At 41.7% G+C, this 15,424-nt stretch overlaps 1 protein-coding gene across 2 annotated transcripts in view; it reads left to right on the top strand.

Moving 5' to 3' along the window:
* The window catches only part of pcxa (pyruvate carboxylase a), a 493,922-nt gene that overhangs the window by 170,169 nt on the left and 308,329 nt on the right, over nt 1–15,424 (top strand). For both annotated transcript variants that reach the window (XM_060936332.1, XM_060936333.1), the window contains one exon: nt 9,652–9,814. In XM_060936332.1, the coding sequence (XP_060792315.1) occupies nt 9,652–9,814 (163 nt within the window). The remainder of the gene's footprint in view (nt 1–9,651; nt 9,815–15,424) is intronic.

Raw genomic sequence — 15,424 nt, 5'->3', positions numbered from 1 at the left:
GCATCTAACTACAGCCCCAAAAAATACCATTGGCCATACTGAGCCTAGCTACATTGCTAACAGGAGTGACAGCGCGTCTGACTGACTGGGAGGTCGCGCAAAGCTCGGAGAGGTACGGAGCAGCTCGTCTCAATTCAGATAAGAGCATATTTCATTATGGAAGGACGGTGGACTGTTCCTTTAAGATGTCTAATGAAATTTTAAAAAAATTTAAGACATTATATAAAGTTTATACCGTCATTGTATTCCCATTCAATGTTCCTTTGCCGATGAATGGCTTGTTTGTTTTGCTTTGCCTTGTCTGTCTTTTCCACCTGTTCTGTGATTGGCTTGTTGCCTGACTGTGTTCGCCTGTTCTGTGTTTAGTTCTTTATTAGAACGCCATTTTATCCTCCGTCTTATTTTAAATATGATTTACCACTCAGGTCTTCAAATCTTGTCCATTTTGACATTTGAATATGGATTATCCTTATTCTGAACACGTACAGTACATAGCCTATAGCCGTCTCTCTGGCTTTGTGTCTGTATGTGAGCTTTGCGTAGACGCTAGCTGTCTCCCTGCTTTGCTTTCTGCTTTGTGATGTTGGTTGATTTGTCAGGCAGCAGCTGGATAGATACTTATAAAGAAATGACTTGAAACCATTATGCATCATGTCACCATCTGGACATGCGCATGTACTAATTCAAAACCATTACAAATCGCCAATTTCTCCACTAAATGCACCTTTTCTCATTGTTTTCTGCAGCTGCAGGATTTATGGCACATGCTGAATTGTTTTTATAGGATTCCATGAAGTGAAAATAGCGATCTACTTGCTTAATAAATCCGCAGTGAGGCTCTGGGGAGCTCTTTCCAACAAGATAACAGATAAACAGGTTGAGGTATGGAAATGATCAGCTCATCCATTTCGGTTACTGAAGTAAGCGCACCTCCCAGCCTTGATGCGATAATGATGTTTGTATCCGAGTGTGATTCTGATGCTGTGATTTGTAAACCGTTTTTAGTTATATGAATCAAATAGTCTCACACTCATTGTATATTCATGTGTTTAAAAAAAAAAAAAAAAAACTGTCCCCCCCCCCTTTTGTTTGAGGATCTGTCTGTCTTGCCTGTCGCTCTCTGGTCCCTTGGTTTTCTTTCCCAGGTAAAGGAGCTATCGAGTGAGGGAGTGAGGCTGTCAGACTGGTATAATAGGGAACCACTGGAGCATGACTGCATCCCTTCCCTGTAGCACTCACAATGCTGGAGTGAATGTCACCAGGCTTTTGGATTTTTTTTTTTTGAATTAGAGGACTGGCAAATGGCAATGGCCTAGGGTGGATATGAACCAGCATTAGGTTTACACTAATGTGACTTTTTTTTACTTTTTATCTCTCATTTCCTGAGAAAACCCGAGCTCATGATTCATCCATCCGAGGCTGGGAGCCACGGGAGCAAAATTGCCTGTGTGCTCTTGGTGGGAGGGATGCCATACTGTTTCTCTCCTGTCAATCACAGTAAGATGCCAGTCTTGGGCATCTAAGAGTTCGTGTGTGTGTGCAGAAGAGGGCAGTTGCATGAGCAGCATTTCTAAAAGATATGGTTGGCTGGCTTTGTCTTGAAGGAAGCATGTCTTAGTCTTAAAGTGCATATTCTGGGCCAATTTATATATATATATATATATATATATATTAAAGTATGTCCCTTTGCACACTCATCCAGAAGGGTAATTTTGCACAAGTCCATCTGTCTACAGCATAAAAAAAATAAAATAACAAAACGCATCTGGAAAAATCCCAAGGGAGTCTGGAGCCAGATTCGTGACGTCACCTGCGGAAGCGCCAGCAGGCTGCGCGAGCTTTGTACGGTTTCAGTGCACAGCCTGTGTAGACCAAGCGCTCCCATTTCTCTCTCATTGTCCGGTCTTTTGGGAAACGATGAGTACTAATCCCATCATGATTGGTGTTGCTACACCCTCCTACTACACATCTGTTAACCATTTTAATAATTACGTGATAACGTTGAAGAAATTTGCAGAAAACCACCAGGTCGTTTTCTCATAAACCAGCGCTGACGTAGGATTCAGAGGGAGGCGTCTCGCACACGACGTCACGAAAATCATTGTTTGCCGGGAAATCCAAACGCCAAGTTTTTTCAGAGGCGGACCAATTCGCCTCAAATGGCTTGATTTCAACTGAAATTTTTCTGGTATTGCGCAAGGTAAAAAAAATTGCACAAAATGCAAAACGTGACAGATATTTGACCAAAGTTTAATATAAAATGGGAGAATTCCATTGATCTTGCTCCTGAATTTACCCGTGATATGCACTTTAACCCTCCCCAACTGGTAGCTTTGTTGTGCGATGGACAGAGCAGGCTTTTGGGTGGGAATTGGCAGGTAACTAAGTAGAAGAAAAAGAAAACCATAGCCCAAAATACCTTCCATATACAGGATTTCCCCCAGGAAAACTGTAAAGAGTAGTGGCCCTACCAAGAGCAGCGAGGTACAAAGAGCACGCCACCATAGATAGTCGGTGTGTAAGCTAGGGAGGTCTGGGGGCATGCTCCCCTGGAAAATTTTGAAATATAAAGACTCATTTCGTGGCTTCTTGAGCTGATTTTTACCAGTTCAGCATGTTGGGGGGGAGGATTTTTTACTTATTTTACTGAATCCCCACCCTAAAAACAGGGGAAACCCCCCCAAGTCAATCCAATACCCACTTGCATCTCAGAAGCAGTGTACTGTTCCAAAGCAGACTGCAGTTTTTCACATCAAACAAAGTGAATGGCGATGCAACATGGCACGAGTTGTTGAAAATACTGATCATTAAATTTTGGCAGTAGTACGGATGACTAAATACTCTCACCGTCAGACACGAGCTGGTCAACAACGTGCAGCGAACTGGCCGTCACGGTCTCACAACTATGGTCTGCCACTATTGAGTTGTTTTTCGCACTTTTCTTTGTGGAAAAACTCCAACAGGTTGAAGCTTAATTACAGAGGTGGACCGTAACGAAGTGCATTTACTTGAGTACTGTACTTAAGTACACTTTTTGAGTATCTGTCCTTTTACTTGAGTGGTTTCTTTTTTTGGAAACTTATGACTTTAACTTCACTACATTTGAAAGGCAAATATCGTACTTTTCACTCCACTACATTTCCGTCAAGGTCCTCGTTACTACGAAGCGGCTTTGAAAGTGGATGTTTTTCTTTTTCTCTTCTAAAACGTGATTGGTTTTTTCACAGATGACACTGAGACGGCCGATCAGTAATCACTAGGGTCATGTCCATTGACTGTATAAAATCAAGATCAATGATTTCTCAACAGCATTATTTGAACAGTCAGTTGATGGCAGAATGGAAGGAGGCGGTTCTTCTGGGGAACGCACACAATCATGGCTTTGTCTAGAACCCATGTTTCAGTTTTCAGAAAGGATTAAAGATGCGTTTCGTTTTAAATGTTCGCCTTGTTTGTCGAAAATGAACCACATCATGGCCTACAAAAAAAACGGTGGTCTAACTTGCGGGAGCATATTGAGGTATATAAACGTTGTATTCCAAGAGAAAGCTTGCAACGAAGTTGTCTGTGCTTTTAGAGCTAGTGATGTTGCAAACGTAGCAATGCAGTCTGGTTAGTCAAATGACTTTCTATGGATTTGCCCACCAAGTTGCCGTAGCCTTGTCCACGGCTAACGTTAAAACACAGCTAGTTAACTTGGGCACTTTTAGTTAGCATGTAAAAATGGTGTTACGCTAACATGAATAACGTTAACTTGTCTGAAGTGCTTTCAGAAATGTGTTTCAGCATAATCTTGCCAAATAAACAGAACGTAGAAATTTCTTTTCTAGTAGTGTTAGCTACCCAATATGATTTCAAGTTTGAAAAGAATTTGCTCGCATGTCAGGTGGAGCTTCACTGACTAGCTAGCTTAACATTAAACCACCATGATGACACAGCATGCGTTCATTTTGTGAATTCACATGTCTGTCTTTGGTAGCGGCATTAGGTTTTGTAAGCAATAATGCAACGATGCGTTGACAGAAAATGTACTTTTAATACTTAAGTATTTTTAAAAGCAAGTACTTTAACTTACAACCCCGATTCCAAAAAAGTTGGGACAAAGTACAAATTGTAAATAAAAACAGAATGCAATAATTTACAAATCTCAAAAACTGATATTGTATTCATAATAGAACATAGACAACATATCAAATATCGAAAGTGAGACATTTTGAAATTTCATGCCAAATATTGGCTCATTTGAAATTTCATGACAGCAACACATCTCAAAAAAGTTGGGACAGGGGCAATAAGAGGCTGGAAAAGTTAAAGGTACAAAAAAGGAACAGCTGGAGGACCAAACTGCAACTCATTAGGTCAGTTGGCAATAGGTCATTAACATGACTGGGTATAAAAAGAGCATCTTGGAGTGGCAGCGGCTCTCAGAAGTAAAGATGGGAAGAGGATCACCAATCCCCCTAATTCTGCGCCGACAAATAGTGGAGCAATATCAGAAAGGAGTTCGACAGTGTAAAATTGCAAAGAGTTTGAACATATCATCTACAGTGCATAATATCATCAAAAGATTCTATAGTTCAAAGAAGAAGCCTTATCTAAACATGATCCAGAAGCGCAGACGTCTTCTCTGAGCCAAGGCTCATTTAAAATGGACTGTGGCAAAGTGGAAAACTGTTCTGTGGTCAGACGAATCCAAATTTGAAGTTCTTTATGGAAATCAGGGACGCCGTGTCATTTGGACTAAAGAGGAGAAGGACGACCCAAGTTGTTATCAGCGCTCAGTTCAGAAGCCTGCGTCTCTGATAGTATCGGGTTGCATTAGTGCGTGTGGCATGGGCAGCTTACACATCTGGAAAGACACCATCAATGCTGAAAGGTATATCCAGGTTCTAGAGCAACATGTGCTCCCATCCAGATGACGTCTCTTTCAGGGAACACCTTGCATTTTCCAACATGACAATGCCAAACCACATACTGCATCAATTACAGCATCATGGCTGCGTAGAAGAAGGGTCCAGGTACTGAACTGGCCAGCCTGCAGTCCAGATCTTTCACCCATAGAAAACATTTGGTGCATCATAAAACGGAAGATACGACAAAAAAGACCTAAGACAGTTGAACAACTAGAATCCTACATTAGACAAGAATGGGTTAACATTCCTATCCCTAAACTTGAGCAACTTGTCTCCTCAGTCCCCAGATGTTTACAGACTGTTGTAAAGAGAAAAGGGGATGTCTCAGTGGTAAACATGGTCTTGTCCCAACTTTGAGATGTGTTGTCATGAAATTTAAAAATCACCTAATTTTTCTCTTTAAATGAAACATTTTCTCAGTTTACACATTTGATATGTCATCTATGTTCTATTCTGAATAAAAATATGGAATTTTGAAACTTCCACATCATTGCATTGCGTTTTTATTTACAATTTATACTTTGTCCCAACTTTTTTGGAATTGGGGTTGTAAGTAAAAATTTGACTGGACAACTTTCACTTGTATCGGAGTAACATTTGACCAGTGGGATCTGTACTTTGACTTAAGTAATGAAGTTGAGTAATGGAGCTGACTTAATTACGATGTTTTGCTCACTCGTACCCGGCTTGAAGACGCTGCCATTTTTGCAGTAAGTTACCTATGAATATTAATTGCGTATTGCTCATGCAGTCAAAGCAGGATACCGCACACTCAGCCAATCAGCACGGAATACCCTTCTCTGACATCAGCTGTGAACTTGGGTCAAGTCCGGAGCCATGAGCTTGCATGGACTGCATTGATTACTTAGTCAAACGCTACAAAACGCATGCATGTTGATTCTAGATTTATCCTGTATAAATTGTAAGCGTTGCGGTGTTGGTTTCATGAGTAGCGGCGTGTCACTAAGCGTATCGGTCAATAAATTGAGCTTTAGGGGAAACCCTGCATACAGATTTCTGACCAACTTAAAAAGTGCCAGGATCAATTCAGTCATCGGGATGAACGAGCAGATGTTGCCACTTAACTGAATTTTTATGACTGCTGATAGTACCCAGAGAATGTTTAATTACTTCTGTCAGTCATAAAATGATGGATCGTTTTGGCAAAATCACTGCTATGGCTTGTGCCTCCAATATCGTGTTCACTGGGATCTCATTAGAAAGCAAAAAAAAGTCAGTCATAAGAATGTGAATGGCATTCAAAGCTGATTAAAATGCTTATTACAGAGTAATGGCGGCTACAAATTGCATTAAATCATCATTTATACTCGCATTTTGGCACTCTAATGATTGTCCTGTTCTGTAATATGAATATGATTCAGTATTATCATTTTGCAAAATAGTTTGGATGTTCAACTTTGGAGAATGAAAGATGCTGGAAAGTCACCATTCACGGAGCAGACTCTTGAACGTTCTGTTCGAGATTTGTGTATTTTACTCAACAGGTTTGAACAAGGCTTCAAGGTGAGAAGGAATTGGTCTATAGTGCAGGGATGAGAGTTTTCCGCTTTTCGGCAGATTTCCGCTTTTTCTGAGTAAAAATAAACCTTTTTATATTATGCCAAATCCGTTGAGTTTTTTTTTTTTTCATTTATTGAGGGGGGTTGGGGTATGTTCCTTCGTGATACTCAAGCGTAATTCATTCCTACAGTGATGTTACATGTTTACATTTTTGCCATCTTTAGTCTCGTTAAGTCTCGCGGTAGAATACGTGTTATCTACAATGTAATTGGCCAAAACATCGCTGGCGAGAGCATGATAGCCAATCGTAAGTTCTTATAAGAGTGTGGGAGAGAACAAAAGCCAATCATAACAGTTCTTACAAAAGTACCCGCATCTGTTCTATTTTATCGAAACTTGCACATGTTCATTGTCGCTGCGCTTCAAAAATACGTTTCTCTTTCGTATCGGCTTTTTTACTCAAAATGCCAAATACAATTGACAAGCGAGACGAAGCGAAGGTACGTGAAATCAATGCTGGTATAAAAAACAGAGAGGACTGACAAGCTCTTGTCTTTGGCCAGAAAGCTGAAGAAGTTGAAATGATCAAATGAAAATGAGAAGTGACTGTGAACTATAAATAATTGTATAAAGTGTACATAGACATTATCCCATAAACTTAGCACTCGTTTGATTTAGTACATTGAACATGTATATGATGGTCAGTAAATCAGAATTAATGCTGACAGTTTTGAAAACTTAAATATTTCAAAAGACTTTTTGAAGAAATCATATGCAGCTAATGAGGACATAGGGAGAAAAGGTCAGTCACCCTAAAATTGTATTTAATATATGAACATTTTGATAATTAATAAAACTTAAGTTTAATGTGAATTTAGTTTGTCGTTTTTGTTGATCATGAATTATAACCATACCCTTGAATGTAGAATGTGATTTTATCTTGAATTCAAACAATACTCCTATTGATTTGAAACATATTTTCATGTAAATATATAAAAAAGACAACAGATATATATTTTTTTATCTACTACAGCTCAGATTGCAGGACAAGTGGTTTGTAAGGCCTTATTTTTCAAAATTTTCCGGGGGGCATCTTGAAGCCCCCCCCCCCCCCCCACCGGTTGGCTTTGGGTGCCATCTTGTTTTCTGCTTTTTTGATGACCACCCACTCTCATCCCTGACAGTGGTCGTTTTTTTTGGGGGGGTCTCCTCAGTCGGGTTTCATTTGCTGAATGTGGTGTTTGGTGCCTTACTAGCTTACTATCAGTACCTTCAAAATACACGATGTTTGGTAGACGTTGTAAAGATGATGCATGCTTTTGCATCAAGTAGAACTGACAGTAGATCATGTGCGTTTTTAGTGGTTTTCGTTTGTTTTGTTTTAACACAGTTTTCTCCCCAATTTGGTCATCTGTTAAATCCCACCTGTTACCAAGCCCTCCATATCACCCAACAGCTCCCAAGCGGCAGGGGGAAGGCTAAGGGCCCGGTCCCACAACACCGATAACTATAATTACAACTCTGACTATACCGCTGCCTAAATTTAGTTCCAGTCTGGAGCAGAAACACTACAATTATAATCCCGACTATAATATCACTTGGTCCTGCCACTCAGGTAAATTTAGTACCTTAATTCTTACCAGTCATATCCACCCAACTGCGACTGATCTTTCATACATCATCTTCCTTATTCAGCTTGTGCTTTTTGTCGTAAAGCATGGAATTCTTCAACACTTCTTCTATTATCAGCTTCTTCTCCATGATGCAACAAGGATGTACAAAGATGCCTGGGGAAAATGGCACATGCTCAGGCAATGTCACATGTAACAATTACTTCGTTGGTCAGATGCTTTCTCGGATCAGGTCCAGGCCTGGAAAAGTCGCTCCAGAAGCAAGCTCACTGATGCCCATAAACTCAGGCCGAGGCTATAGGTATCGTTATCGGTCTGGTGTGACCACCAAAACTATCGTTATAGTTATCGGTATTGTGGGACCGGGCCTTAACACGTTACCTCTGAGACACGATAAAGCCAGATACTGCAGTTTCTCAAACTGCTGCATCACAGAGCATCGTAACACACTTTGAGGAAATCGCTATCTGCCCTCTTGATCCTACATGAACCTCGAGATGCTGATGATTGGCTCGTGTGTATCTGATTGACAGGGAAGAGATCGTATGCCATCCCTCCCTCCCACCCACCCACCCAGAAAGCACAGCAAATTTTGCTCAAAGGGCTCCTGGTCTCCAAAGATGGCTGTGCAATCATCCAGAATTGAATGATGAGGGAACACATTTCTGTTGCGCCACTTCCGTGCACCAAGGTTGTTACTTTTAATTGTGTTCCAAAGGAAATTTTCACAAATGCGGCTCATTTCCACAAAGTTGGACCAGTCCCACCCACTACTTCTTCAGTTTTTGTTTGTACTTGAAGCCAGTATTTTCTGATATTTCTCAAAATATAAACCAGGTAGAAATTATAAGGTTTATATGGCTGCGTAGAAGAAGGGTCCGGGTACTGAACTGGCCAGCCTGCAGTCCAGATCTTTCACCCATAGAAAACATTTGGCGCATCATAAAACGGAAGATACGACAAAAAAGACCTAAGACAGTTGAACAACTAGAATCCTACATTAGACAAGAACGGGTTAAGAATAAGGTAAACGGGTTAAGAATAAGGTAAAACACTCTGACCTTACCCAGGATAATGACGAAACGAATACCGATACTGAAGGAACAAAAGCCGTAAACGTGCACCCAGTATGCTTCCATGTTCTTTGCCATTCCTTGTCCTACAAACTTCAGATCTGACCCCCTACTCCCGTCCACGTGAAAGTAAAAACGGCTGCTGCGGTGTCTTATCGTGAGGTCCCACGGGATCGCTGTCCCAGAGCACATCTCTCGACTCCTCCAATTCCAGTGCATTTAACTATGTTAGCTTTTCAATGACTAATTCAATTTTATTTATATGGCGCTTTAACGATGGGCATCGTCACAAAGCAGCTTTACTGATATCAGAATACAGATACAGATTTAGATTTATCCCTAATGAGGAAGCCAGAGGTGATGGTGGCGAGGAAAAAACTTCCAGAGACGCTATGAGGTAGAAACCTTGAGAGGAACCAGAGTCGAGAAAGGGAACCCATTCTGTTGTGGAGGACACTGGATAATGAGATTGTAAATCAAAGTAACCCTGTTCTCTCTCTCTCTCTGGGGCAGTGTGGACTTGGTGCATGCTCAGCTGCGGGTGTGTGAAGGCTGCAGCCTGCCCGAGCTGGGCCTAAAGCAGGATAAAATCAAGATTAACGGCTCTGCCATCCAATGCCGTGTGACCACAGAGGACCCTGCGCGGGGCTTCCAGCCGGACACAGGGAGACTCGAGGTAGGCAAGCAATAAATATCTGTCTCTCCAGTCACATGTGTGTTGTGAATACAGTACGAGGCAGACATTGGAAATCGGACAGATCTGTCTCTCTTGCTGATTTAATAAATCAGCTATTAATAATCACCTTTTTTTTTTTAGTTACACAAGCCATAAATCTGGCCAAAGACTGGCACAGCATCTGGTATACAGAATATCTATGTGCGTGTAGAACAGGTCCAAGCTGTGACGAATCATTTTCCGCACATACAGTATTTTATATATATATATATATATATATATATATATATATATATATATATATATATATATATATATATATATATATATATATATATATATATATATATATACGCACTATATTGCCAAAAGTATGTAGTCCCCGAACCATCACACCAATACATGAGCCTTCCCCAGCCTGTTGCCACAAAGTTTGCATTGCATTACATTACCTTAATGGCATTTATAAGAGCAGACCCTTTTATCCAGAGTGACATACAACATACCCAGATCAGCCTGGGAAGCAGTAGGGGGTTAGGTGCCTTGCTCAAAAGCACTTCAGCCGTTCCTGCTTGACCAGGGAATCGAACCGGCAACCTTTTGGTCCCAAAGCTGCTTCTCTAGGCCATGGCTTTCCCAAGTCTGAAGCATGTCTCGAATATCGTTGTACGGTGTAGCATGATGGATTCCCCTTCCCTGGAGCTAATGGGAACCTGTTCCAGCATGACAATACCCCTGTGCACAAAGCGAGCTCCATAAATAAATACATGGTTTACAAAGGTCAGTATAGAAGGACTTGAGTGGCCTGCACTGAGCCATGACCCTTCATCCCACTGAACACCTTTGGGATGAATTGGAGCGCTTAGTCCACACCAGGCCTCCTCATCCAATTTCAGTAATGCTCCTGTGGCTGGATGGACACAACCCAATAGTCATGCTCCAGAATCTAGTGGAAAGCCTTCCCAGAAGAGTCGAGGTTATTATAGCAGCAAAGGGGGACTTGATCTATAATGCGATGTTCTATACACATGCACACGGGTATGGTTGGTCAGGTGTCCACCTACTTTTGGCTATATATTTAAGTTATTCCACGAAATCGAGTTGTACATAAGCTGATCGCTGATGAGGCATGTAGCACCGAGTTGGCTGTAAGCCATGTAGAGTGCTCAGCGTAAATGAGTACACTGTCTTTGAAAAGTAACATTTTAAACAATCTCAATGAACACAAACAATTTCCAAAATGTTGACAAGACAACGTTTAATATAACATCTGTTTAACTTATAACGGGAAAGTAAGGTTAAAAAGATTGATGTTGCAAAATGTCGTCAGCTTGTTCATTCCATGCCTAGAACCTGGGGGTTTTGTTTTCGAGTAGAGTTTTTATTTCGTTCTCGGTTCAGCAACATGCTCTGCCACTTCTTTAGGTTTTTTTTGGCGGTTGGCAAATCAACTTAAAGGGGCATTACTGCCACCGACTGGGCTGGAGTGTGGAACAGGCAATATGGGGGGGCAACTGTATTCTTTTATCTATTTCTGTTTCTTCTCAATACTTGAGAACAAAGTGATATCTGACTTGATGCGCGCTGCCATTTTGTTTTTCTCTTCTCACGGTATATGAGCTGATAGCCTAGTAGTAGAGTAGCCAATCGGAGCGTGCGATTGCTCGTATCCAGTGAAATGTTTCATCTCATCTCATTATCTCTAGTCGCTTTATCCTGTTCTACAGGGTCACAGGAAAGCTGGAGCCTATCCCAGCTGACTACGGGCGAAAGGCGGGGTACACCCTGGACAAGTCGCCAGGTCATCACAGGGCTGACACATAGACAACCATTCACACTCTCATTCACACCTACGGTCAATTTAGAGTCACCACTTAACCTAACTTGCATGTCTTTGGACTGTGGGGGAAACCGGAGCACCCGGAGGAAACCCACGTGGACACGGGGAGAACATGCAAACTCCGCACAGAAAGACCCTCGCCGGCCACGGGGCTCGAACCCGGACCTTCTTGCTGTGAGGCGACAGCGCTAACCGCTACACCACGGTGCCGCCTTTGATTTATACTGTATAAATTGTAAGCGTTGTGGCGTTGGTTTCATGAGTTGGTAGCTCACCTACCTGGCAAGTGAAAACTCCATCTGTACTGCCTTGCCCTATGAATTTTGTTTCCCGATAATATCAGCTTAAAAATGGTCGCTAACATAGTGTAATAAAGTAGGTCGCGAGTTAAATGCATTCATACATGCTTCACCCAATGGTTAGAGAATCAACTTTGGGACCAAAAGGTTGCTGGTTTGATTCCCTGAACCAGCAGGAATGGCTGAAGGGCTTTTGATCAAGGCACCGAACCCTGAACTGCTCCCCAGGCTGCTCGGGGTATGTTGTATGTCGCTCTGGATAAGAACGTCTGCTAAATTCTGATACACAAACAAGTGTATAGATTCCCATGTAGGACACAACTCTGAAATTATTATTATTATTATTAACCCCGCCGACAGTAGTCGGAGGGGTTATTATTTTCACCTGCGTCAGTCTGTGTGTGTGTATCTGTCTGTCTGTCTGTGTGTCTGCAAGATATCTCAAGAACCAATGGATCGATTTGGACCAAATTTTGTACGTGTTGCCAATCACCCAGGAAGGAAACCATTAAATTTTGGAGGTCAAAGGTCAAGGTCATGGCAGAACTTCAAAATTTTCGCCCAATGTATTTTAATAGGGAAAAGGCGGGGTTTGCACTCGTTAGAGTGTCCCTGTCTAGTTATTATTATTTTTTTAAAGTGTCTTGGATAACAACTTTTGACTGTGAGATGTGGTTTCAGGCTTCTTTTGCATTCTTCAGACCTGAACATTACATCCAGCCCGAGCTGAAACAACTGCTGAAGCTGAAGCGTTGCCCTTTTCCTCATGAGGCACTTACAATTTCAACAAAATGGGGTGGGGTCAACTGGGGGAAAGGGGAACTCTCGTCACGGTCACTTTTTTTGCAATAATTAGTCACTTGTAACACACAACACACATTCGTCTTGTTATTGATGCAAGCGCGGAGTCTATTTTGAAGCGTAATTGTACCCTCAAGTTAAATACCTTTTTAATAAAGCATTCATTATCAAGTTCCATTAGGGGGTGTGTGAGACAGTGGGGAACCATCAGGGCCTTCGAGGTCTTCAGAGAAGGCCCAAACATATCAGCATTTCAAATATTATATTTCATTTCTTTCATAATTTCATGATAATTAATTATTCTCTTCTAATTCGGCCTCATTTTCTGTCAAATGTGTTTCAAAGGGTTACTGTCCTGAAAACATTAAAATCGAGTTATCCAATGAGATTTTGTTTGTTGTCTCTAGGCTGAGAAGAGTTTAGAGCTGGCTCACTCATTGGTTCGGACTTCATTGCCGGGACAGAAGGCCACGGCAATGTATGCTTATATAGGAAGTGACAGATGAATTAACCAATCAGATTTTGTCGATTACGTTCATTATGTCTTATTAGATATGGTTAGTTTTTTTCTTTTTTATCAGACATCTAGTTTTAGGTTTGTTTACCTGACGTTTCAATATGCGTAACTGTCATCTTCCTCTGAGTGTCACCGGATGTTGTTGGTGACGCATCTTATCAGCTGATGTTTCGGAAGGCGTGACCTTCCTGTCTGGATTGACAGGCCGGTCTCGTCTTCTGCTGTCCGTTCGTCCCCTGCAAGATGGCACTCCAGGTATGGGAGAGCATGTATGCTCCCTCATCCTGGTTGATGGTCCTCGGGCTTCGCTTTCGGATCTCCATGGCCTCCCTGATCCAGCGCTGAAAAGGAGACAGCTACAAGACAGACCCGAACAATAAAAGAAAAGGCATAACAGGAAAATTACAAGTCAGCCATAACAGACCACTGCAAAAGAGAAAATCACATTATGGACTGGGGGAATGCCAGAGTCATCCGCACAGAAGATAAACATCAGCGCTGGATCAGGGAGGCCATGGAGATCCGAAAGTGAAGCCCGAGGACCATCAACCGAGTGCCATCTTGCAGGGGGCGAACGGACAGCAGAAGACGTGACCGACCTGTCAAACCAGACAGGAAGGTCACGCCTTCCGAAACATCCGCTGATAAGATGCATCACCAACAAGATCCGGTGACACTCTGAGGAAGACGACAGTTACGTACGTCGAAACATGTCAGGCAAACAAACCTAAAACTAGATGTCTGATGAAAAAGAAAAAACTAACCAATCAGATTTTGATTTATAGTGGGAGGGACCAAAAACTTTTCGTCCTAGGCCTTCTCGAAGGCCAGCGCGAGCTTAACCGTGAATCGTTCATCAGTAGTGTTAGCGAATGCAAATAAAGCAGTCAAGCCTGTGCTATCTATCGAGAGCAAGTAGCACAGATTAACGACCGAGAAACTAAGATTTCTGCCTCCAGACTCTTGCACGCTCGCCATAGTATTTTTCACTCAGACTTGAGTATTCATTTCCCTCTGTAATTTACTTAGTTACTTTTAAAATCAACATCGACAGCTACACGCAACGGCGCTAATCCCTTGTAAAATCCTTTACCCGGTTCCTTTTTTTTGTGTCTGGCTAAGTTTTGGCTGAGCTCAAGTCCCAGCTCGAATGGTAACGGTTCGCCACTGGTGTGAGAGCAACCATTTCGTAAATACAAAAATGTAGATCTTTGGAAAACACTCCAGCCTATTTTAGACCATGTGATGCTCTTAATGCAATCTTAAGTACGATTCGCACGGGATAAGTATTACCTATGGACCTCTGGTAATTCGCAATTACCCCCGCACCTCTGTGTTATTGTGTGGCGCATTCAGACGGGATAAGCAAAAGTCTGTAATTCACTGAATTTACAGACATTGTGACCGGATGTGTCGTAAGTTCACAGCATCCTGTTTCGTCTTGTAGACAGTAGAGATGGGATTTATGGCTCTTTGATGGGATCCGCATCTTTGTGATCCGTTCTTTGAAAAGAGCCGTTCAAAAGACTGGCAAGAACACAAGATTATTTTAATAGGAAAAAACAAACTATTAATGCAAAAAATATATTATTATTAGAAAAATAGATACAACTAGACAAACAGATAAATAGAACACACAAAAATAGAACAAACAAAATGACGATAGAATAAATTAAATGAACGTCCGTGCAAAGTGGTTTTCCCACAATGTTATCATTAATATCACACAACAACATTATAAACTAGATACAAAACAATTTGAACTATTAGGCAAACAGATAAAACTTGAATAAATAAAAGGCAAATGCTGTTTAGCCTACTTCTTGTCCTTGGGCAAAAGCTTTTTCATTTGAAACACAGTACAGAAAAAGAACGACAGAAAGAACGGCTCCCCCAGCTCGAGACTCGGTTCTCGTCGTTCATGCCTAGGAGCCGTTCAAAAGAATCGGTTCGTTCGCGAACGTCACAACACTAGTAGACAGGAGTTCAAAATGCTTATCTGGTTCAAATACGGGATAGGCCTACTACCACTTGCCCCTGAAATGCTGTTTATCAAAATTTCGCCCGTATCCTCCATTATTCACTCCAGAAATGTTAAGGTTTTGCTGGGATTCGAACCTGGTTCGTTGGTGTGATAATCCAGCAAACCCCCA

Source organism: Neoarius graeffei, chromosome 12, assembly GCF_027579695.1.
Source record: "Neoarius graeffei isolate fNeoGra1 chromosome 12, fNeoGra1.pri, whole genome shotgun sequence".
In the NCBI taxonomy this organism is placed as follows: Eukaryota; Metazoa; Chordata; class Actinopteri; order Siluriformes; family Ariidae; genus Neoarius; species Neoarius graeffei.
The sequence above is the reverse complement of the archived record's forward strand: the minus strand, read 5'-3'. Positions and strand labels throughout refer to the sequence as shown.